The sequence below is a fragment of the Brassica oleracea genome, chromosome C5, assembly GCF_000695525.1.
Source record: "Brassica oleracea var. oleracea cultivar TO1000 chromosome C5, BOL, whole genome shotgun sequence".
Lineage (NCBI taxonomy): Eukaryota > Viridiplantae > Streptophyta > Magnoliopsida > Brassicales > Brassicaceae > Brassica > Brassica oleracea.
This window is the reverse complement of record NC_027752.1, coordinates 129686-153983: the sequence shown is the minus strand read 5'-3', so window position 1 is coordinate 153983 and position 24298 is coordinate 129686. Positions and strand designations below refer to the sequence as shown.

Sequence of the window (24298 nt, the reverse complement as noted above, 5' to 3'; positions counted from 1 at the left end):
TATTGGTTAGTCCACTGATTTAGGCAGTATATGAAGTTTTATTAAATTAATTGTTAAAAATTAGAAAAGATATTCATGTACCATGAAAAATAATTTTGAATACATTAATAAAAATGTATATTGTGGTTAGAAATTTTTAAACAACACTACAAAGTGTAAACTTTATTATATAGAGCATTTATCGAAAACTCAATTTCATAGGGATTAGTGTTAACCTTCAGATTCTGAAAAAAATTCAAAAAATATGAAAGTCTTGTTTTATTGCATAGTTGCATCATGTACATACACATGATGATGATCAAAGAGGTTTGAAATTTGTGTTGTGACAGTTTATCTAGAGAATTGATATTTTATAGTGTTTAGTTCATTAATTTAGGCAGTATATAAAGTTTTATGAAATTAATTGTTAAAAATTATAAACGATACTCAAGTGCCATGAAATAGAGTTTATCATACATTAGTACAAAATTAAAATATGGTTTGATTTTTTTAAACAACACTAAAGTTTGTAAACTCCAACAATATAGATTGTTAACCTTCAGATTTTGAGAAAAATTCAAAAATATGACAATCTTGCTATATTTCTTAGTTTCATCTTGAAATGACTTATGATGATGGTCAAGGAAGTTTAAAATCTTTGTTGTGTCCGTTTTTTAATGAATAGAGATTTCATAGTGGTTAGTCCACTGATTTTGGCAGTATATGAAGTTTTATTAAATTAATTGTTAATTTTTTTGAAATGATGTTTTTGTATTATGAAAGAGAGTTTAACATACATTAATACAAATATAGAATACGTTTAGAATTTTTTTAAACAAAACTAAGGAGTGTAAACTTCATTATGTGGAGAATTTATCGAAAAACTCAATTTCGTAGGGATACCTTTAGATTTTGAGAATTTTTTTTAAAAATGTGAATCTTGTTTTATTGCATGGTTGGATCCTGCATAGACATAAGATGATGGTCAAATATTTCTTAAAACGATGTTGTGTACATTTTCTCTAAAAAATAGATACAACTCGATAAAATAATAAGATAATAACTTTTTAGAAAATTCTATGTAAATATATGGTCCCATCAAAATTATAAATTAATAATTTATATGTATACATATTTTATATAAGTAATAACCTATTATTGTATGGTTTGTTTTATATTCATAATGACATTATCTTTATATTTTCTTAACACTTAATATATTTTTGATGAGATTTTCTAATATTCTACCTAAAAACACATTTAAGTTCTATGCAATATGTATATTACATACACCAAATAATATAATAAAATTAATATAAATGTTAAATTTCAAAAAATAACAATTAATGTCTATACACTAAAATCAAATATTTTTCTCATCTTAGAACAAATATATCTTAAAATATAAAATCTAAATAGAGAAATTTTTGTAAATTAATATCTCTATAAATTAATAAAATATCAAAATCACAACATTATTAATTTATAGAGGTTCGGTGAAACAAACAGGGTCTTTGGGTCGTAAAAAGCCTTAATGAAATGGAATGCCCATTAAGAAAATATGGGCTTAGAAAGTTGCAAAGTTTTGCATGTGTACGTTGGTTGGTGAAACAAAGAGGGTTGGACCGTAAATCATTAATAAGATAAAGGCCCATATATATAAAATGGTGAAAAATAATATGGGCTTATTATTATAAGTGGCAAAGCTAAAAAAAAACGAAATTTGGAAGGATCAAAAATCTGAAGCTAATCTGGTTTGGAATCAATCCCCTCCTATCTAGCTAGCTAGCTACTGCTGCTTGGATCTCCCCGAAACCCAAAGACCCGGTCTGTCGTCGCCTAGCAAGCATTTCAGATCTGGAATCGCCATGGTGATGAACCCGTCCAAGGTCGCCGGCCATGCCCGGTTCTTACTCGAGAGCTTTAGCGATTCGGAAGTTGATTCAATCGCCCAAGAGATATGTCAGGTACTTACTTAATTATATCTCGTGGATTCTAGTTCTCCCGACGTCATGTTAGAAGTTGCGAAATTGTTTATATCTATATGAGAAATGATGTATTCTGATACAACAAAATGAATGAATGAATGGGCAGCTGGTTGAGTATGGTGTTGAGACAAGCATTCCAGTTCTCAAGACATGTTTAGATTGCTTCGCCGCCCGTAGAAGCCATCCTAATTCCTCGCAGCTTGAGAAACTAATATCCTTGGTCTTTAAACGTGTCCTGAAACACTCTAATCTCATTTCTCACGCCCTTCGAGATGTCGAGGTCACTGATGAGTTCGTGGCTGATTTGACTAATGCTCTCGACTTTTCAATCTCTGACAAAATTAGCTTTGCTCTGTCTCTAGCCGAGTTTGACAGCTCCGATGATGCAAACGCAGCTGGTAAGCAGCTTCCTTCCTTCTTCGTTTTGTTTTACTTCTTTTTTGATGATTGCTTTGCTTTTTGTAGGTCGAAACTTATTATTGGCCATGATTGAGCAACTGTGTGCCAATTCTGCCCAGATTGAGTCAACCGAGCAAGTTCAGAATATTCTTTTGTTTCTCCAGAATTCTGAGGACCTCTCCACCCATCTTAATTCCTTCTTACATATTTTGTCTTCTACTCTACCCAAAGATGACTTTTCTTTTGCTCTTACTCCTATCCTTTCTCAACAGCTTCACGAAGCTGATGTTTTAAGGTGCCGCTTTTGGGCTGCCCTCCTCTCTTCACTCCATATGTCCAGCTTCTTACTCTCTCTAACGCTTTTCTCTTGTGCTGTAGGTGCATCGATTTTGACACTGAGTTTGATGCTATCTTAGCTGAAATCGACAAGGAAATTTCTGTTGGAGATCTTATGGGAGAATTAGGTTGTGGTGTTACTGCTGATGCACAACTATGCAAAGATATCTTGTCTAGTTTCGCACCATTAACAGAGGCTACTATCTCAAGGATTCTTGCTAACGTTGCTCGTACTTGTGCTGATCTAGAAGATAACCACACCACCTTTTCAACATTTAGTCTGGTCCTTGGTTGCTGCATTCCCACTGAACTTTCCACTCCAATGTCGTGGAGTGTTGACATCTTAACTGAGACAATCACGCAACTTGTAACTTATCTAATACCCTTTATACTTTGTCTAATCAATATCTTTGATAACTTCAAAACTCATTTCAGTCTTTAGATTTATTCTTTCTTTTTTTGTGTGTGACTAGTGTGCATAATCCTCTTACTTTTATCAATGGATAATGAAGCATCTACATTATTTGTTAATTGTTATTTGGTTCATGCTCTTATTTTTTTGCTAAAGCAGGCTCCTGGCACAAGTTGGAGGAAAGTAATCGAGAATCTTGACCATAGTGGATTTGAGATCCCCAATAAGGAATCTTTCTCGTTTTTCATGCGGCTATATAAAACTGCTTGCAAGGTGTGTTCTATTACGGTCTAATCTGAATGTTCAAAATATGTTGTTTCCACTTCCACTGTTGTTTGGGGGTATAAAACTGAATTCTTGCAGGACCCGTTTCCTCTTGATGCTGTATGCGGTTCTGTCTGGAAAAATGTGGAAGGTCAAATATCGTTTCTTAAATATGCAATAGCATCCCCACCAGAAGTATTCACCTTTATGCATTCTCCCAGGAAGCTGGTGAGATACCACGCGTCTGTGTTTAGAGCCCGTTCTTCTTTGATACTGTCACTATTCTGACCATCTGTTTTCCAGGTATATATTGACGATAACATGCACAGCCATGAGCATCAATTAGGACTTTCCAATGAAGCATGGCTATCTCTCGATCTCTTAGATGTCTTATGCCAACTAGCTGAGAGAGGTCATACTGTTTTAGTTAGTTCGCTGCTCCAGTATCCACTCGCACAGTGTCCCAAAACCTTGCTTACTGGAATGACACACATCAAAGTAATTCTCCATGACTGTTGGTGATGTATGCTCGTAACCTTGACCTTTTTTTTTGGCTAAGTATGTTTGTCCTCTGGTTGCAGACTGCCTATAATCTCATTCAGCGAGAGGTTGTTTCTGCTATTCTTCCAGTGATAATTACGAACTCACAGGATAGTGGTTTTATCCTTAATCTTTGGCATCAGAATACTGAGCTTGTTCTGTGGGGGATTTTAAATGCCCAAAATCTTAAAGCAGACCGCATACTCAATTTAATTGATATCTGCCATGAACTGAAGGTGAGTATATTTGAATAAAAATGTGTGACTGTGACTTAGCTAAGATGATTTGTTTCTTACATTAGTGTCTCTGTATCTATGAACTAATCTTTGGATTTTATTTTATTTTATATATTTCAGGTTCTTTCTGTTGTTTTAGAATCGGTTCCAATCTCATTCAGCATCAGATTGGCAGTCCTTGCCTCACTGAGAGGCTATTTGGACATCGAGAACTGGTTGCCAAACTTTCTATGTGTGTATAAAGACCTCTTTGCGGAGGTAATTTATTCTTTTCACATTCAAAACTCTATTACTTTAATTCCTGTAGAGATGAGACGATACCTAACATGTAAAATTAATGTTTTCCATGTTCAGGAATGTCTCAAGTTTGTCAAAAATGTGCATTTTAGCGAATCAGAGGATTTTACTTCCGAACATTTCCATCCTTCTGATCCGTTATCAGATGTTCATTTGGATGCAACGACTTCGCTTTTGAAAGTTAGTTAGGATCCTTTATTAGCTCGTCTGTTGCTTCGTGGCTATTGGGATTAATTTGCTTGAACATGTATTGCAGGTTTTGAAAGCTCATGATAATGTGATTACTTCATCTCAACTGGTCGATGAGATAGAAAAGGTCAATGCAGCAATCTTGGATTGTAATTCTAAACTGCAGAATGGTGAGGCTAAAGTTTCATCAGCTTCGAATGCATATGGAGACGATATTGAGGCAGAAGCGAACGCTTATTTCCATCAAATGTTTTCGGGTCAGTTGAGTGTTGATGCAATGGTTCAAATGCTTTCGCGATACAAGGACTCCTCGGTTCAAAGGTTTGATAATGTCAAACTATACATATTTGAGAAATTTAATCTATCTTATCAAACTTGCCCGGCTTCTCATGCAATAGGAAACTCACGAGATTTTCTTTTGACAGGGAAAAATCAATTTTTGATTGCATGATTGCTAATCTGTTCGAGGAATATCGTTTTTTTCCCAAGTATCCCGAGAGGCAGCTAAAAATAGCCTCCATCCTTTTTGGTGAGTGGGGTCTTCTAAGTGATACCATGATTTACTTTATGTAGTGGGAGGATACCATGCTATGTTTACCTGTTCATGCGATTGTGTGTTGTCCTCAACATTTATTAGCGTACCATAACAGGCGCGATCACTTGGCAAGTTATGCGAGATGATGATGTTTCAGAAGAATTTCCTGAATTTGGAAATTACCAGTGACATGTTGTTTGAGCATCTCCTTTCAGTTTGCATTGTCGTCGTTACATTCTCTTTAACTTGATGCGACTTTTACAATTTCCAGGTTCTGTTATCAAGCACCAGCTTATAAGTTCTCTCACACTTGGGATGGCACTGCGTTTAGTCTTGGATTCTTTGCGTAAACCTGCAGATTCAAAAGTATGCATTGTCCTATGGTTTAATTCTGTCTTCCGGCTTTCTAATGTAAAAGATCTGTCATCTTGTTTCTTTCCTGATTGATGCAGATGTTTCTGTTTGGAAGCAAAGCTCTGGAACAGTTCGTGAATCGTCTGGTTGAATTACCTCAGTACTGTAACCATATTTTGCAAATATCTCATCTGCGTAGCACTCACCCCGAGTTAGTCACTGTTATTGAACAAGCACTTTCAAGGATATCATCTGGTAATTTAGAATCAGAGGCAGTTTCGAACCCTGGTCCTTCACAGTCTTTCCCAGGAAATGGCGAGGTATATTGTTGATATCAAGATTTTCTTTTGACTGTTTTCGCTGCTCTACCATATTTTGATATCTTCTTAGAAGTTGATTAAATTATCTTTTGGAAGAGGAAAGTAAAATGCTTTATCCTTTCTATTTTTAGTCTCATGCCTTTCAATTTCCAGTTCTTTAGCCGTTATGTAAATAGATACTGTAAGTGTCTGGTCTGGCCTAAATCTTTCTTAACCGTGAATGGCCTTTCAGAAAATTAACGCATTGTTTGTTTATATGTTGTCAGTTTAGTGGTTCTGGAATTGGCCAGTCTGCTCTCCAACTTCCTTTACCTGTACAGTCTCAACAGAAAAATGAAGTGCACATTAATGGCAACAGCAGAGTGCCAAGTGTGCCATTTATCGAAGCAAAGACACTTCTGCCCTCTTCATCTACTACTTCCGCTGATGTTTCTGTCATTCCTAAGGTGATCACTTTCTCGTCTATTTTTTTTTATGGCTGTGAGTTGGTTGGAGGAGCTTTCATTTAATCTCGCTAGTTATCCTTGCAGAATCCTGGTATTTCGACTTCTTCATTAACTTCAGCTGGTTTTGTTCGTCCCGCTCGTGGAGCCACTTCGACGAGTAATCTCCAGTTGACTTTAATTGTATAACTATTCTTTCAAATATGATAAGAAATGTTAGTAATAGTCCCGATTATCACAGGGTTTGGGTCTGCTTTGAACATAGAGACCCTGGTTGCAGCAGCAGAGAGAAGGGAAAACGCAATAGAGGTAGTTGGTTTGCTGTGCATTACATTTGGAGTTGCTTGCTTTTGGTTACATTGCATAATGAATTGTCAATATGCCAGCTGCCGACAATATAGTATGAGTGACAAGAATAAGTCTTTTCTTTTTTCCAGACTCCACCTTCAGATGTTCAGGACAAAATTTCTTTCATAATCAATAATATCTCTACAGCCAATATTGAATCCAAGGGGAAAGAGTTCGCTGAGATTTTGCCTCAACAGTACTATCCCTGGTTCGCTCAGTATATGGTTATGAAAAGGTACAGAATAGTTGTTGTGTTTTTATGTTTGCAAATTATGTGAGGTTTGCCGTCTGATCTTATTGTTTTTCCTGCATGTGTAGAGCGAGCATCGAACCCAATTTTCATGATTTGTACTTGAAGTTCTTGGACAAAGTTGATTCCAAGCTGTTGTTTAAGGAGATACTTCAAAATACTTACGAAAATTGCAAGGTAAATACAATCGATTCGTTGTGATGGGTCTGGGGTGTTCATTCTGTTTAGCAAATTTTTTACTTCTTCATTTTCTTTGGTTTTCAGGTTCTCTTGGGTTCAGAGCTCATAAAGTCAAGTTCGGAAGGCTCAAAAATTTAGGCAGTTGGCTTGGAAAGTTGACCATTGGAAGGAATTATGTTTTGAGGGCGCGAGAAATTGATCCAAAATCCTTAATTGTGGAGGTATTTTCTTATATTTCCGTCAAAATATAATAATTATTCAATCTTTTGTGTTAACTGTGTCAGTTTGTAGATAGTGAAGTTTTTTTTCTTCATTTGCAGGCATATGAAAAAGGGTTGATGATTGCAGTCATTCCATTTACTTCAAAGGTTTGTGATGGTTGATTAGTTTTCCTAGCTGTTTTAGGGTTGATGGCCTGAATTCTAATTTGCGGTTACTACAGGTTCTGGAGCCATGCCAAAACAGTATTGCGTATCAGCCTCCCAATCCTTGGACAATGGCTATACTCGGGTTGCTCGCTGAGATTTATTCAATGCCGAACCTTAAAATGAATCTGAAGTTTGACATAGAGGTATGTGTTTTATTAATGACTATAGTAAGCATCAACGAGCTGTCTTGCATCGTTTCTCTTTTTCTATTTCAGTGTTTAGTTCTCATCTCGTCTTTCTCTTCAGGTTTTATTCAAGAACCTTGGTGTTGATTTGAAGGAAGTAGCGCCGACTTCCCTTCTAAAGGACCGGAAGAGAGAAATAGATGGGAATCCTGATTTTAGCAACAAAGATCTTGGAGTGACACATATATCTCAACCACAGATGATCCAAGAGCCGAAAACAATTTCTCCTCTTAAGCAAATCGACCTACCTCTGGATGTTGCAGATTCACCTAATACAGACGCTTCCTCGAAGTTATTCTCACAGGTTATATTATGTGTACTATTTGTTATTGTCCTGGTGTCAGTTTTTAGTTAACAATATTTAGCCCCTTGCTTTTTATCTTTTCAGTATGTAGCCCCTCAACGTGTATATACTAATACTTTGATGGAAGACGAAAAAGTTTCCACTTTAGGCTTGTCTGATCAGCTTCCATCACCTCAAGGACTGTTCCCGTCAACTCCATCCCCATTGTTTTCTATTAGCCAGGTACGATTATCATTCTAAGAATGTCGATCAAAGTTATTATATATTTGCTTGGTTTAAACCGTTTCTACTAACAATATGATGGCCAGCAGCTGTCAGCAGCACTTCCCAATATTGGAAATCATGTTGTTATTAATCAGAAATTAAGCGGATTTGCTATGCACTTCCCATTTCATAGGTTTGTGACTAATGATCTCCTACTGGTTAAATCATTATACTCATTTGCTAGGCCTTCATGGTACTTTTTTGACATCCGAAACTTAAATCCATTTTCAGAGTGGTACCACTTGCCATGGACAGAGCTCTCAAGGAGATTGTGTCTGGTATTGTTCAGCGAAGTGTATGTATTGCTTGCCAAACAACAAAAGAACTTGTGCTGAAGGTTGTTCATCTGATCTTGTATATCTTTTTGGGGGGCACGAACCTTGAGTTCCTTTATGCTCGTCTCAAATACTTTCTTTATTTCCTATTTGTCAGTTTTAAGATCAGATCTGAAGTATTTCGTTTATTTTGTTGTTGCATCTCTTTTCCGCTTAACCAGAGTATCTCCAGAGTTTGGATTTTGTTTATTAATCGTAGATTCATTTTTCTTCTTTGACTCCAGGACTATACCTTGGAACCAGATGAGACACGTATATATAATGCAGCTCACTTGATGGTTGCTAGTCTAGCTGGGAGTTTGGCCCATGTGACGTGCAAGGTTGTCCCTGCTTATGAGGCTTAGATTCTTAAGATCCGTGCTTACATCTCGTTTTTTACTGCCATGTTACACTAAGCCGACGAGCTCTATTTTTTCTTTTTTTGATTTGTGCATTCTCCGTAATTGTAGGAACCCCTGCGCACTTCAATATCATGTCATCTACGGAATTCGCTCCAGGGGATGAATATTAAAAATGAAGCTCTTGAACAAATTGTGCAACTTGTCACCAATGACAACCTTGATTTGGGTTGTGCTGCCATTGAACAGGCGGCTACAGAGAAGGTTTGTGCTAGAGATTATATCCCAGCTTTTAGTTTCGGTGATTTGAAAAAAAAAACGGAATAGGTTTAGTCTGGCGTGCAGGCACTACTTTTTATTAGGGATTATTCCGTCTTGTCCCTATTTTATATGATTGGGCCTCTTTATAAAGTTGAGTGATATATTATGTCTGTTTCTCTCTAGGCAATACAAACTATTGATGCGGACATTGACCAGCAATTGTTGTTACGGAAAAAGCATAGAGATGGTGCCGGATCCTCCCTTTTTGATCCGAACATGCTATCGCAGAATTCTGTTAGTTTTATACCAGAGTCCCTCCGTCCAAAACCGGGACATCTATCCCTGTCTCAACAGCGAGTTTATGAGGTGAGTTTTTTAATTGGTGGTTGCCTGTGGTATGTTTTGTGTTTGTGTAACTAAGCTATACATGTGCGCTTTCAGGACTTTGTTCAGCTTCCTTGGCAAAAGCAGACAACTCAAACGTCACACGGTTTATCTGCCGCTTCAAGCTCATCTGGCGATGTTGGGCTTAGTAGTAGTTATGGTCCAGCATCAGGTAAAAGTGCTTCGGACTTTTTGTCTAGTGCTGGAAACGCTCGGATGGATAACGTCTCCCGGCCATTGGATATCTCTGTGGAGGGTTTTGAATCTCCTCCAGTTTCACTTTTAAGGTGCTTTGCTGTCGCATATTGATATAACTTCGTACACTGTTCTGTCGTATACCGTAGCTTATATTTTGACGTTTTAATCTTGCCTCTGTTCGAAGCTCACAAGTTGATCCAGCTGTTGACACAGCCGGTCTTCAGTTCTCTAAATCCCTTTCGACCTCTGAATTGAGCCTGGTTGAATCCTCTGACACCGCTGTGAAAGTGAGATTACTACTGTGTGTTTCAAATTTTGAGTCACTTAGGTTTATTTTGATTTACTAAGTTGTGCTTCTTATTTATACTCAAGGAAACTGGAGCATCATTGCAGACTTTGACTTCAGCTGCTACCATGGAGCGTCTTGGTGGAAATAATATTATACAGCCTTCTCTGTCCACGAGAGATGCACTAGAAAAGTATCATATTGTTACACAGAAGGTTAGTAAATTGTCTAATATGTTTTGTTGTTCATTGCTACATCGATTTTGGCTTCTTTGTATGACATGTCTCTGACTGATTGAAACTGTTTCAGATGGAGGACTTAGTGGCTAATATTGCAGGAGATGATGAAATTCAGGTACTTGTTTTCCTAGTGCATAAGTGGCTATGGTGGAGGTTCGCTTTCCATTTATGTTGAACAGTTCACCTAGAAGTAATGGAACTATCAGTTAATGAGTTTATTTTTAAACGATTCTTAATTTCGGGAAATGTTTTTTTTTTGTGCTTTTTGGCTACTTCAGTTTGATCCGATATTGAATAATTACTTATTTCATTGGGTTTTCAGGCTGTAGTTTCTGAAGTTCCTGAAATCATCCTCAGATGTATAAGCAGAGACGAAGCTGCCTTGGCTGTCGCCCAAAAAGCTTTCAAGGCTCTTTATGACAATGCATCAAGTAACCTTCACGTCAGTGCTAACCTAGCAATTCTTGTGGCTGTTCGAGATGTTTGCAAGCGTGTTGTTAAAGAGCTCACTAGTTGGGTATGTTAATGACCCTTTCAAACCTAAGTATTCATAATTTCTACCGTGTTTCACATTTTTATGTGATCTAGTTCAGTTGCTTCTGATATTCTCCAAAATTATGCCGTTGTTTCTGATTTTAAAATGAGCATCTTTCCCGTAGTTGGGGCTACTGATAAAATGATATTGTTTTCTGGCATTTCTAGTTATGTAACTTTCTTGAAACTTCTCCACACAGGTGATTTATTCAGAGGAGGAGCGGAAGCTTAACAAAGACATTACTATCGGTCTTATCCAACGCGAGTTACTTAACCTAGCGGAGTACAATGTCCACATGGCGAAGTATCTTGATGGAGGGAGAAACAGTATGCTGAATCGCATATTTTTTTTTTTCCTTTTTAGTTGTACATGAGCGTTGCTAACTATTTGTTTGCTGTGCAGAAAGCGCCACTGACTTTTCTATTTCTCTACTCCAATCCTTGGTCACTGAGGAGTCAAGTGTCATTTCAGAGCTACACAGTCTTGTTGATGCACTGGCAAAGGTTGCAATTTTAATTAATAATACCTCTTCTCAAGCATGGCAATTAATTCCAGATATTACTTTTAATGCTAAAATCTGCCGCGAAATAATCCTTTTCATAGAACGCCAACAGACAGATGTCGTGGTTAGGATCAGATATTGTTCGGCTGTTACGTTTTGCATGTTTAAAGTTTTTTGCATTATCATTTGCTGACGTTACTATTTTGTTTTCCTTGTTTCGTTATAGCTTTCCTCAAAATCTGGATCTCCCGAGTCATTGCAACAACTAATTGACATCATACGAAATCCAGTTACTAACACAAGTGATCACTCTGATAGCGCAATCGGAATTGAGAACAATGATAAGCAATCAAAGGATAAAAAGGTTTCAGAGTTTCATTACTGAATGTTGCTCGTTATCAGACTGTAAATTCATTTGACATGAAGCTCTGTTTATCAGGTTGTGTACAATACCACCGCTAACATAGAAGAGAACACCAACTTGGAATTTGTGGAATCAGAGTCTGCGGGTTTCCGGATTCGGGTAATTTTTTCCGCATATTAACAGCTCTCCTTCACTATTGTGATTTTTTTTCTTCGAAATTGCATAGATCTAAATTTTAAAGGAGTAAATCAAAAGAAACTTTCTCTGAAGCTGTTAATATTAAATATGCTTGTTTCTCTTCGCAAGCTTTTTGTTTTGTGTATGATATGTTATCTATCTCCTCTATTGCATATACGTTTATGTGTGTACATACTGTTTCAGTGTTTTGTCTCTTCAGTTCTATGTTGGTACAAATTTCTAGTTCGCCTTGTTAATTTTTCCTTTTTGGATTGTCCGCTGGTTTGGCAGGTGTCCACACTTTTTGAAAGCTGGTATCAGATCTGCGAAGTTTCTGGTGCAAATGAAACCGCTTGTTCACAATACGTGTTGCATTTACATGAAACTGGACTACTTAAGGGAGATAATACAACAGAGAGTTTTTTCCGAATTCTTCTGGTGAGTTTAACCTTTTACGTTTTCTTAGCATCCACAGTTTCAAAATTTTGTGAGGTCTTATTTTTGACTTGGGTGTGTTCTATTTAGGAACTTTCTGTTGCTCATTGTATATCTTCTGAAGAAATTAGTTCTGGTGCTGTGCAATCTCCTCAGCAAGCTCAGAGTCCATCATTCCTTATCATTGATATTTATGCCAAACTTGTTTTCTCGATCTTGAAGGTAAATTCTCATCAAGTTTTATGGGTGTAGCGCGTATTATTAAGTCCAAATTATATTTTGCTTACTAGGCTTTTGTTTTATTTCTCATAACAATTAATTCAGTATCTCCCGGAACAGGAGTCGTGCAGCAAGTTATTTCTTCTGTCGGAGGTTAGGGGGGGACACCGTTTTACTTATATTGGAAATAAACTCAACTTTTACTATTACTGACAGAAAATGTGTGGTCTGATATTTGATTATTGGCTGCAGATCATGGCTGTTACTGTGAGATCTATTCAAAAAGATGCAGAAGATAAAAAGACATCACTCAATCCAAGACCTTATTTTAGGTTATTCATCAATTGGCTACTGGACTTATGTTCCTTGGATCCCGGAACTGATGGTGCAAACTTTCAGGTGCGTTCGTTTTCTTTGAAGTAATATATATATATATATCTTGGTAGCACTAACATCATCGTTTGTTTCAGGTTCTATCAGCTTTTGCCAGTGCATTCCACGCGTTGCAGCCTCTTAAGTTTCCCGCCTTCAGGTTAGGATAGAGAGCTATTTCTCGTAGTGATTTTTATTTGAAAGTGGAATCTGCGGGACACCTATGTCGTCGAATGATTGACATATGTATCTTTTTTTCTTTAATTGATCAGTAGTGTTTTATTTTTTGTCTGCTCTACTAAGGTTCTTATAAAATTTGCAGCTTTGCATGGCTAGAACTGGTCAGCCACAGAAGCTTTATGCCCAAGCTACTTACAGTAAATGGCCAGAAAGGTTGGCCATATGTTCAACGCCTGCTGGTAGACTTGCTCCAGTTTCTTGAGCCATTTTTGAGAAATGCCGAACTCGGAGGACCAGTCTGTACCTTATTCTCTCTCCTATAATTTTTGCATAGAACACCAAGGATATAAATTTATGATTAAAGTTAAGCTGGTCTCTCTTGTTTATTTATATCAATTATGCAAGGTTAATTTCCTATACAAAGGGACACTGAGAGTGTTACTGGTGCTGCTTCATGACTTTCCGGAGTTCCTCTGCGATTATCATTTTACTTTCTGCGACGTGATTCCTTCAAGTTGCATACAAATGCGAAATATTATTCTGAGTTCTTTTCCACGGAACATGAGGCTTCCAGATCCCTCGACCCCAAATTTAAAGGTTGGAGATGATGGTCGATAGAGTACAGCATTGTCCAAAGTAAATATATGCTTGGTAAGCTAATTGATCTTGTTCACTGCAGATTGATTTGCTGCCGGAGATAGTAGAAGCTCCATGTATCCTTTCTGAGGTTGATGCTGCGCTAAAAGCAAAACAAATGAAGAATGACGTGGACGAGTATCTCGCTGTAAGTTCCATCTAATTCTCACATTATTCTCCCTTTTGGGGTGGGGTTCAGATTATATCAGGGAATACTTAATTATAATATTTCCTGCAGTCGAGGCAACAGAATTCTGCATACCTAAGTGAATTGAAGCAGAAGCTACTCCTGTCGTCCAGCGAGGCTAGCTCAGCTGAAACCCGTTACAGTGTACCATTGATCAACTCGCTTGTGCTATATACTGGAATTCAGGTATGGCCTTTGTTATCTCATCATATGTTAGCCCAATGAATTAAAGTATAATTTGCCTGATGACGCTTTTGCGACAACAGGCTATCCAGCAGCTACAGGCGGGTGAGACACAGGCTCAAAATGTGGTGGCATTGCACATGTTCAAGTATTTAAGTATGGAACTTGATACGGAAGGGCGGTACCTGTTCCTTAATGCAATCGCCAATCAGCTTCGATATCCCAACAACCACACCCATTACTTCTCCTTCATCATGCTCTATCTCTTCTTCGAGTCTGACCAGGTGAGAAGAGGGGTCGCTTTTGCCTCTCTCTCTCTCTGTTTCTCTCAGGGGAATCTAATTTTTCTAATATTATTATTATTATTGTGGCATGAATGAATGAATGAATGAAACAGGAGATCGTACAGGAGCAGATAACAAGAGTGTTGCTGGAAAGGCTAATTGTGAACAGGCCGCATCCATGGGGACTCCTGATAACATTCATAGAGCTGATAAAGAATCCAAGATATGGCTTCTGGAAACAAGCCTTCATCAGGTGTGCGCCTGAGATTGAGAAACTCTTTGAATCTGTCGCCAGATCCTGTGGTGGTCTCAAGCCCCCTGACGAGGGAATGGTCTCCGGTTGGGTCTCGGACAACTCTCATTAGCTTTTCTGCCACCATTTTTGGTTGTAGTATGGAGAGAGATTTCAGGATTTTATTTATTTTAGAGATGTATTATTATAATTTTCGTATAATTAACTCTCTTTTTTTAATTAACTCTCTTTTTTTAATTGAAATTGAGCTATAAGGAATCCAAATCACAACATACAATGTTGATCACCTCCGAAAGAATACATACATAATGTTTCTTCTTTTACGTGTGTCAAATTGCGAGTTAACACAAGAATGCTCTAGTAACTATTAAGGGAAAGACTTGTGACAAAAAAAAAAAAAAAAAAAAATTAAGGGAAAGACCAAGCAGATCAAGCGGCAACTTTCTTTTCGCCCCTGTAGTAGTAACCAAGATACCATCTAACAAACTTCTTGAGACCAGTATGCAGATCCGCGGTGGCAGCTCTCTCTGAGCCCAACTAATGTTAGCATGCGTGAACTGCACGTCACCGTTCCTAGGCAGCTTCATCATGTTCCGCTTGGCCTTGACTTTCAACAATCTCTCCAGTATAGTCGCCAGATCAGACACTGGAATGGCACCGGGGAGGTGTTTCCCAGATTGAACACCCTTAACTGAGCGGGACCACGCTTCTTACCACTGCTTCCTGTGCTCTTCTCAGCCTTGGAAGATGGAAATAGGGGTGCCTCTGGTGAAGAAGAAATAAGCCATGTCAGGTCTTCCACAAGGGCCGTAGACGGTGAAAAACCTGAGGGCGGTGAGGGAGAGGCCGTAGATGTGGTTGCAAGTGTGAGCAATCTCTTCGCCGGCTTTCTGGCAAGGAGATCAGTTGGATCATGCTCGGAGAAGGGGACTTTGGTGTTCAAGCCGTAGACAGAGCTAGAGGAAGCCCAGACGATGGAAGTCTGAGGAGTAGCGGATTGGCAGAGCTCGAGGAGGATGACGAAATCGGCGATGTTGCTTGTGAACGTAGGAGGAAGGGTTGTCCATGGCGTATCTGACGCCGGCTTGAGCAGCGAGATGCATGACGTGAGTGAAAGGGACGAGCTCGAAGAGTTTCTTGAGGAGGGGAAGATCGTTGATGTCTCCTTCCACCACGAACACTCCGCTCCGCCATTTTCTTCTTTTTCTTCCCTGAGAACACTCCTCCCCCCCCAAAGCCGAAGTTATGGGGTTTGAAATAAAACCAGAAAGACAGTGTCTGTCGGTATACGTTTTGGGTATATAACCAAATCAAACCCAAAACGTATTAAAATGCCAGGCTAACGATGGGTTTTACCATTATAAGTGAGGCTAACTAAGAAGCCCACATAAAATCAAGTGGAGTTTTATCTATTTTTTTTTTTTTAATTTTATATAAGGAAAAAGGGGAAAACTTGTAGTCGCCGTTGAACTTGGAAGAGGAAGAAGAAGATTAATTAATTGTGGTGGGTGCACCAAAGGGATGAAAATTGGGGGTATAGGGTTCTTGGCAGCAGTAAATTGAATTTGTCGAAACAACGTTGTTTGGTGAAAGATGGGAATCCTCACGAAGGCGTATTGTCAGTACAACAACATCCCCTTTCACCCTTATTATTACAGACCTTCCAACCTTCACAACCCTATTTCTCTCTTCGCCATCACATCTCCATCCATTTCACCTACAGAACCTTCTTCTCCTCCTAGTAGTGGTTACAAACCACAACAACAACAAATCCAGTTCGGCGGCCACTTGATAATTCCCGCCGTGGCAGTCGCAGCTTCGGCTTGGTTCTTCCTTCGTCTCCACCACCGATACCCTCCAATCATCACCGCCGCTCCTATGGATCTCGAATTGGAGGAAGAAGGTGAGATCAAAGAGCTCCCTTTGCAGCGCAAGCCGGGTCATGTGAAAGCTCTCCACTTTTACAAAACGAAGCCAGGTACCGTCTTCAAACTGATCCAAGTGTACGCCAATGGTAACTACGAATCCTTGAAAGCCCGGATTCGCCTGTCCGCGGAGTGGCTGGAAAGGGCGAGGAGAGAGCTGGAGGAGGTGGTGGAGAGAGACCCGGGTCGGGTCATGGAGTATTCGCAGGTGGTCGACGAGCTGATGGATCTTCTCAAGGATATGGAGGTTTACGTGGATCAATGCGAAAAGGACAAGGTTAAGGGTTACCTTACTTCTTGCAATCGGTTGCTTGCCCGTGTCAGGAAAATGGAAGCTCGGATTCTCAATGCCCTCCAAGAGTTTCACGATGATGATGATGAACCTGGAGGAGGACACCACTAGCTTTACCAAGGAGGACCCTCTCACTCTTGTCATTTCATTTGCTTTTTTTTTTTTTGCTTTGCTTCTATGAATGAATCTCTGTAGGATGGTAAACAGGTCGAACTCTCTCTCTCTCTCTCTCTCTCTCTCTCTCTCTCTCAAGTTTTTTTAAAAAAATAATAATTTATGTGTCTGTGAGAACAAATAGTTACATCGTCTTTCTCCTAGCTGTATCAGATATTTCATTGCTATTCATTTGGCTTACAATCTGAATTCCACAGTCTACACTCTGGTATAGTTTAAACGAATATTTGTAAATATGTTTTTTTTTGGTTCAGGGAAATATTGATCTCTGCAATTACAGTAACCTTCGTTTCTTGTTATGTGATAGTAAAAATGCGTTAAAACTACGGCTACAGTTAATATAAGTAGCTGCGGACAATAAATAGAACATGAGATTAGATGGAACATGTATATAAAGTGTATTGGTTTAGATAATATATTGAACCATTGTATAGATAGAAACATCAGATTGTGCATCTCGTTTGCAAGCATGATGATGTGAATCCCAATCAATCTCCTAAGCCTGTCTGTCAGAGTGTTTTGTGGGATGAAAATTCCCTGAGAAGTAACTCAACTTCTTCAACAACACCCAGCTTCTTAAACCACCGAGCCAGCACAGCAGAAGCTTCTTCCCCAACCATGATGGAGTCTTTCTCAAGCTCAACTAAGAACCCTAACGCCTCATTGAGCTTTTCTTCCATTTGATATGCAGAGAGCACAAGAGCCACACACTTGTCAGTAGCTTTGATTCCGGCTTTTCTCATATTCTCAAAAGCCAAACGCGCATTGTGGCTCTGACCCGAGACACTGTGTGCGTTAATGAGCAGACCGCATAGCTTTGCATCAGGAGTGATCCCCGCGATCTGAAGAGCATCAAAAACACGCTTGGATCCTTGGGGATCTCCAGACATAGAGTAGGATCTCAACAAGGCCTTGTAAACCTCTCTCCCGGCACAGAGATCATGGGAGTCCATTTCTCTGAGCAAAGCCTCTCCTTTCTCGGGAGTGCCAGCTCTGATGTAGGCCATAATCATGGAACCATAGGATCGATAGTCAAGTGGTTCCCCGAGCAATTTGATATCGTTGAAAGTTTCTTCAGCCAAGAGGTGGTAGCCTGCCTTGCTGTACGACTGAACCATGGCAGTTAGGGTGACCTGATCAATGAGAAAGCCTCGGTTTTTCATAGAAACGAGAGTGTTCTCAGCGTCTTGAATTTGGTTAAGCTTCCCATAGTGATGGATGATCTTGGTATAGTCGCGGGGGTTAGCTTCAAAGGAATCCTCGAGCAGCGCAAATTCAGCCACCTAAAGGAGGAGGAAGAGAGTAAAATACTAATGAATAAAATTGAAATCAATTCCATTCAGACCTTGATATAAAAGGGAGAGTGAAGATTGGTGAGCTCTTTAAGAAGGGAAAGCCAGTCAGCTCGAATGGGTTTCATCCTCCTAACCCAAGCACCTAACATCTCGCTAAAGCTGCTACCCTTTTCGAAGCATATTATCTGCTTCATAAGCGCTTGACAGCGTTTTGACATCTTAACTGGAATCCGAGTGATTGCCTCCTCCTCCTCCTCTTGTTCTTCTGTAAGACCAACCCAATTGAATCTTCTAGGGCCCTTTTCTTCCTTGTCTACAACCTCCCCAGCCATCATACATTTGCAACTAAAACGACGACGACGAGATTCTTCTACAGAGAATGGGGTTTTTGGACTAAAGTAGAGCCTATAGTGGCTTCCACCACCACCAACAAAGGGGAAGACGGTGTTCAACACTGCGTTACAGCTATAAACTCCCATCATAGAAAATACCCCCAGAAGATTGTGAGCGGAACTTAAGTTCGCCGAGTTGGTGGAGAAAAGAGAACTCAACTTCTTCCGGTGGATAGACGACGACCACACCACAAATTAGCTGGTTACCCTGTCCGCCTTTGTTTGGGCCATCGTCATGGATGTTTTATAATATGGGGGCACCCATTATGGCCCGTTTAAGAAAATATATACTAAATAAACTTAGCCTACTTTTTAATATTTACTTTATAAATATAGTCCCAAAACGGGTATAAGGCATTGGAAATACAACGGGATTTGAATATTTATAAATCTTTTAAAATCTTACTAGAGAATTTCAAAAAAGACTTATATAACTAATACTTTTCTAAATTTTATAATACAAACAACGTGACTTCGGAAAGATTGCGATGGCTTATGGCTTCCTTTTGTAAAAACTGCAGTTCATCCGTTTAAATATTAATCTACAGATAACAACAACAAAAAAATCCTTCCGATCTACTTATATAGAAATTGGTATATGGTATATATATATTTGTAAAAATTGAACTTTGGTTATTAAGATATGAAGAAACATACTAGCGTGGTTCTCGTTTCTCATGTAAATTTGTTTATAAAATGAGACATCAACGTAACCAGACGAAGACAATTCAAATTCATATTTTTTTAAGGTTTGCATCCACCACCAAGTACTCTACCATTAGCTAATTGGTTTTTTCTTTTTTGGAGGTTTACCCTTAACTAATTTTCCGTTATAGAAAGTAAAATATTTTTTGTGGCCTAAAACATTTTTTCCTAGAAGAATTCGAATGCCAAAATCAACCATTTACTGACCTTGACACCCGTTCAACGATATAAAAAATTTTTATCTATCATTCAACTTATCAAATTGCACTAAAATTGAAATTAAAAATAAACGCGGAAACCGATCAAGTTTAGTGTTCAGGAACATCTAAACCGAGACTAGAAGCAATTCGAAACAAAAATAGAGATTTGGATTTAGTAAACCAGGAACCAAACAGCCCAACCTTGAAGAAGGTGAAATGTTGTTTTCCCGTCTTTAGGTGGCTTGCCGTTGACGAGCTTCCCATTGAAGAAGTTGAAATGTTGCTTCGGCCTATCACAAACTTACCGAGAAACACATCTTTCCGTCATGTACTTGCATGCCATAAACCACCTTGGACTGTTTTTGAAACCCTTTCAGCACTATTACGAGTTGAGAAGAAAAAAAGGTCTCTCTCATTTGATTTCTCGAAGTTCACTATAACACACGATTTGAAATTAATAAACAAATGAAAAAATCTTTGAACAAGCCAAGAATCAATCATAGCTACCTGGTAATTGAACTAGGTTGAAGCCATACACGTTCTGCTGATGAATCTTGTTCATTAGTAAAGGTTTCCCTTCTAAAAAGGGTTGGAGATACCCAAGAAGTAGTTCTTGATCAGTAGGGTGGAATCTGAAAACAACCACTCTGCGGAAAGGTAAGCATTTGATTGGATCCATCCCTTCTTCATATCCGGCTTCTGGTATGAGATTGAAATCGAAAGTTTTTCTAGAAAAAAACGAAGGTATATATAAGAAAAGGATGTAAATTGACATCAGGTTGAGTTAATTTACCTAGACTGTAATGGTCCGCAACATTGCTCTCTCTCGGGTTACGAAGAAAAAGAAGACGACTACTAAAAGAATAGTATTTAAAGCATTGAGATTCGACCAATTAGTTCTTTTTTGTATCTATAATTGGCCCTATAAAACTCTTTTATTTAGATGGCCGATAGTATTGGGCGATAATATTACTTTCTACAATGAAATTCATTTGTTATATTTATATTTTTGACCAAAAGAAACTAATATTTAGTTTTAGTTCTAATAATTTATTGATTATAGAACAATAAAAATTTTGCGAAAAAAAGATAACAAGAAAATTATTTAGACTTATATTTACAAATAATAGCACTAATGTTTAGGTTTAGTTGTAATAATCTGTTTACTACTAATATAATAATCTTAGGGGGATAAGTGCGTAGCTTAAAAGGATTATGCTATCCGCAACACAAATTCAGTAGTTTGTTTTGTTTACTATATCGACCTGAGAAACAATGCTAAACAAAATCCAAACAGGCAAAGCAAGCAAGTGAAAAGTCTGTCCCCTTCCGTTCCCAAAAGTAAGAAAGGGAATGGGGTCGTCGGAGGGAACAGTGAAGAACATTCTGGAACAAGAATCTCTAAAATGGGTATTCGTGGGAGGGAAAGGAGGTGTGGGGAAGACGACATGCAGTTCGATCCTACTGTTGAGACTGAAGACTTGGCTGGCCCTGAAGGGATGGATAGTTTATTCTCTGATTTGGCCAATGCCATCCCTGGAATCGACGAGGCCATGAGTTTTGCTCAAGTATGTATCCTCCTCCTCTTCCTTCTTCTGCCAATTTTACTATAAAGTCTCATTCTTTTCTTCTTTGTAGGTTGGTTCAAACAATGGATTATGCAACCATTGTCTTTGACACCGCTCCTACCGGTCACACTCTCCGTCTCTTACAGTTCCCCGCCACTCTTGAAAAGGGCCTTTCCAAATTGAAGAGTCGCTTTGGTGGCTTGATGAATCAGATGAGCCGTCTGTTTGGCATGGAGGATGAGCTTGGCGAGGATGCTCTGCTGGGAAGACTCGAGGGCTTGAAAGATGTCATCCAACATGTTAATCGTCAATTTAAAGACCCGGTACGTAACCTTTTGCTTCTTCTTTTGTCATGCTTCTGCACCGGTGAAGATTCTGTGATTCTGCAATTTTGTAGGATTTGACAACGTTCGTTTGTGTCTGCATCCCTGAGTTCTTGTCTCTCTATGAAACGGAGAGATTAATTAGTTTAGGAACTCGCAAAGTTTGAGATCGACACGCATAACATCATCATCAACCAAGTACTATATGACGATGAAGGTGGTGGTTGGTCACTCTTTCTTTGCAGATTTTTCCCACTTATCTTGTCGTTGGTTTTTTTGTCTATTATTATTATTATTATTATTATTATTATTATTATTATTATTATTATTATTATTATCTAACTTGCCTACTAGATGTGGAATCCAAGGTTCTTAGAGCAAGGATGACTTCAATATCACAAAACTTCCCCTGCTTCCCCAAGAGGTAAGAGAGAAACATTAACTGAATAACTAAATCTTGATCCGCGCAACCGCGCAGATTTTTGTTTTCATTTATTTTTATATAAATATTTTGTTTTCAATTCTAAATTGATATATATTATAATATATATATGTGTCTATCAATTTTTAAAACATAATAAGTTTACTGTATATTTTTTCATTGAATAGATTGTTTCAAACTTTCACATGTATTTGTATCTTCTTCTCAGAGCCGACTCTAACCCATGGCAACATGGACAATTGCCATGGGTTCATAGGTCCAAAATTTTTTTTATGTTATTTTACTAAGAAGGTCTATTTTTGTTTATTAAATATCAATTAGTTGGTGAAATTATAATAAAAAACGTGTATAATTAAATAAATATAATTTAAATACAATAAGAACAAAAAATTAACTTACACCATTCTCAAATTTTCTATTAACAAAAATCTAATTTATACACAAAAACACATTTTTATTTTTATTTTCTTTGAATACCACAATTTTTTATTTAGTTCATGGAAATGGAATAAATTAAAGTTTAGAAAAAACTTATAAAAAGGTCTTTCTTTTATATTTCACCTTAGGTCATTAAATTTTTTAAGACGGCACTGCTTATTCTATATATATATATATTTTTTTTTTTGGATTATTATTTTATTATTAAAATCGTAACTATATATATAAAGATTAGTAAAATATTGTTGTATTTTCATATTCAAAGATATTGTAACATTTCGCAAATTTAGAAAGTTTATAAAAAATTAAACTTTTCGCTTCATAGATTTATATTATCGAGTAAATAAACTATATAGTTTAAAATTTGTTTTCATTGGTTTAGGGTAGTAAAGATTAATCATTGTTAGATAATATGATTTTTGATATTTTTTTAAAAAATCTTTATAATTTTAAAGGTTAACATCGACAAATATTTAAATATTTAGCATATAGAGATATATCATTACAACATTAAATTATATTTATTTAATTTATACTATCTATAAATCTAATGGATCATCTATTGTTTAAATATAATTATTGATAGTCTAATAAAAATTTCTGATAGGTCCAAAATTAAAATAATAAGATTAGATATTAAATGTAACATGACTTTCTACGAACATTAAGTCCATTTTTTGTTAATGCATTTTCTAATCATATAGATTTTATCAATATGTACGAATATGCACAAACAAGTCGCGTTCAAAGACTGTTCTACGTGTTGGACCCTTTTATTATATGTAAGCAAGTGGAACTTGCCTTGACAATGAAGGAGTAGAGGACGGTTTGTTCCATGGTCAAAGTTCCAACATCGACATTTTATGTCGTATATTTTACTCAAGATATTGGTACACATCCGTGTAGCAGATAAACCGGATTATGGGTTTACAACCTGAGATTATTAATTCATGGAACCATGCTCGGAATATTGTCCATATACACACGATTTGCAAAGAACCGACAGTGATCTTCGAGTACAATGCAATCTGCATTGCTCAGCACATCTATTTTACTAAGACACACGATGTCAAAGGACATGAGAAAAGGCCGAAGAGGTCGAAATGGTCCAATTACGGTTTAGTAATAACTTGACCGTTTTGTTTACTTTCCACCTGCACGTTCAGGAAGATCACGCATCAGATGCGTAGACTAAAGAACTTCCACTGAGGTTCACATCAGGGGGAGTAGTACGTGTTGTACTTTTTTTTCTTCATCATGGTTTTGTCCCACTGGATTTTCCTGATAAGGTTTTAATGAGGCAACGTGAAGCGTATTACAATCATGTATGGTTATTGCATCCAAGGGGGAATGTTATAAATCAAGTGATGAATGTCCATAACCGGCTCGGTCCATAACCGACCCAAACTCTAGAAGAAAGAGACATAGCCGAAACTCTAGAGAGAGGAGAGAATATCAAACTTGTTCCTGTGGAATGTGGTTTGGTCAGAAAATATTATGACCAAACCAATCACTCTTTTTTTACGTCTATATGAATTGGCAATAATTGACGTGATTGCCGTATGAAGTTTTTAAACCGGTTTTGATATCAAGTATGATCATAAACCTTTTCAGACCCATAGTTACATTCAAACATTTTTTAAACTGGCTTTGATATCGAGTATAATTCAGACCCATAGTTACATTCAAACATTTTTTAAACTGGCTTTGATATCGAGTATAATTCAGACCCATAGTTACATTCAAACATTTTTTAAACTGGCTTTGATATCGAGTATAATTCAGACCCATAGTTACATTCAAACATTTTTTAAACTGGCTTTGATATCGAGTATAATTCAGACCCATAGTTACATTCAAACATTTTTTAAACTGGCTTTGATATCGAGTATAATTCAGACCCATAGTTACATTCAAACATTTTT

At 37.6% G+C, this 24298-nt stretch overlaps 3 protein-coding genes and 2 pseudogenes across 3 annotated transcripts; 3 read left to right on the top strand and 2 right to left on the bottom strand.

Moving 5' to 3' along the window:
* Positions 1-1693: 1693 nt before the first annotated feature.
* On the top strand, positions 1694-14844 carry LOC106294003 (annotated as a pseudogene).
* An 81-nt stretch (positions 14845-14925) lies between these two features.
* On the bottom strand, positions 14926-15978 carry LOC106344192 (UDP-glucuronate 4-epimerase 3). The gene is given in 4 exon segments (XM_013783608.1): positions 14926-15520; positions 15523-15658; positions 15660-15842; positions 15955-15978. Coding segments are annotated over 4 exon segments (510 nt in total). The 3' UTR covers positions 14926-15353.
* An 89-nt stretch (positions 15979-16067) lies between these two features.
* LOC106294005 lies at positions 16068-17199 on the top strand. The gene has a single exon (XM_013729625.1). The coding sequence runs from the start codon at positions 16213-16215 to the stop codon at positions 16945-16947; it is 735 nt and encodes a 244-aa protein (XP_013585079.1). The 5' UTR covers positions 16068-16212; the 3' UTR covers positions 16948-17199.
* A 164-nt stretch (positions 17200-17363) lies between these two features.
* Positions 17364-18910, bottom strand: LOC106294004 (pentatricopeptide repeat-containing protein At1g01970). Its single transcript, XM_013729624.1, has 2 exons — positions 18356-18910; positions 17364-18293 (listed from the first exon to the last, which is right to left on the bottom strand). The coding sequence occupies exons 1-2, from the start codon at positions 18785-18787 to the stop codon at positions 17520-17522; spliced, it is 1206 nt and encodes a 401-aa protein (XP_013585078.1). The 5' UTR covers positions 18788-18910; the 3' UTR covers positions 17364-17519.
* Positions 18911-20795: 1885 nt separating this feature from the next.
* LOC106344190 lies at positions 20796-21921 on the top strand (annotated as a pseudogene).
* The last annotated feature ends 2377 nt before the right edge of the window (positions 21922-24298 follow it).

Excerpts from the sequence above, each read along its gene's own strand:
- LOC106294004 (XM_013729624.1), bottom strand. The coding sequence starts at position 18,787 with ATGATGGGAGTTTATAGCTGTAACGCAGTGTTGAACACCGTCTTCCCC. Across the intron at positions 18,294-18,355 it reads ACTCTCCCTTTTATATCAAG|GTGGCTGAATTTGCGCTGCT; the intron begins GTCTGAATGGAA and ends CTCCTCCTTTAG.
- LOC106294005 (XM_013729625.1), top strand. The coding sequence starts at position 16,213 with ATGGGAATCCTCACGAAGGCGTATTGTCAGTACAACAACATCCCCTTT.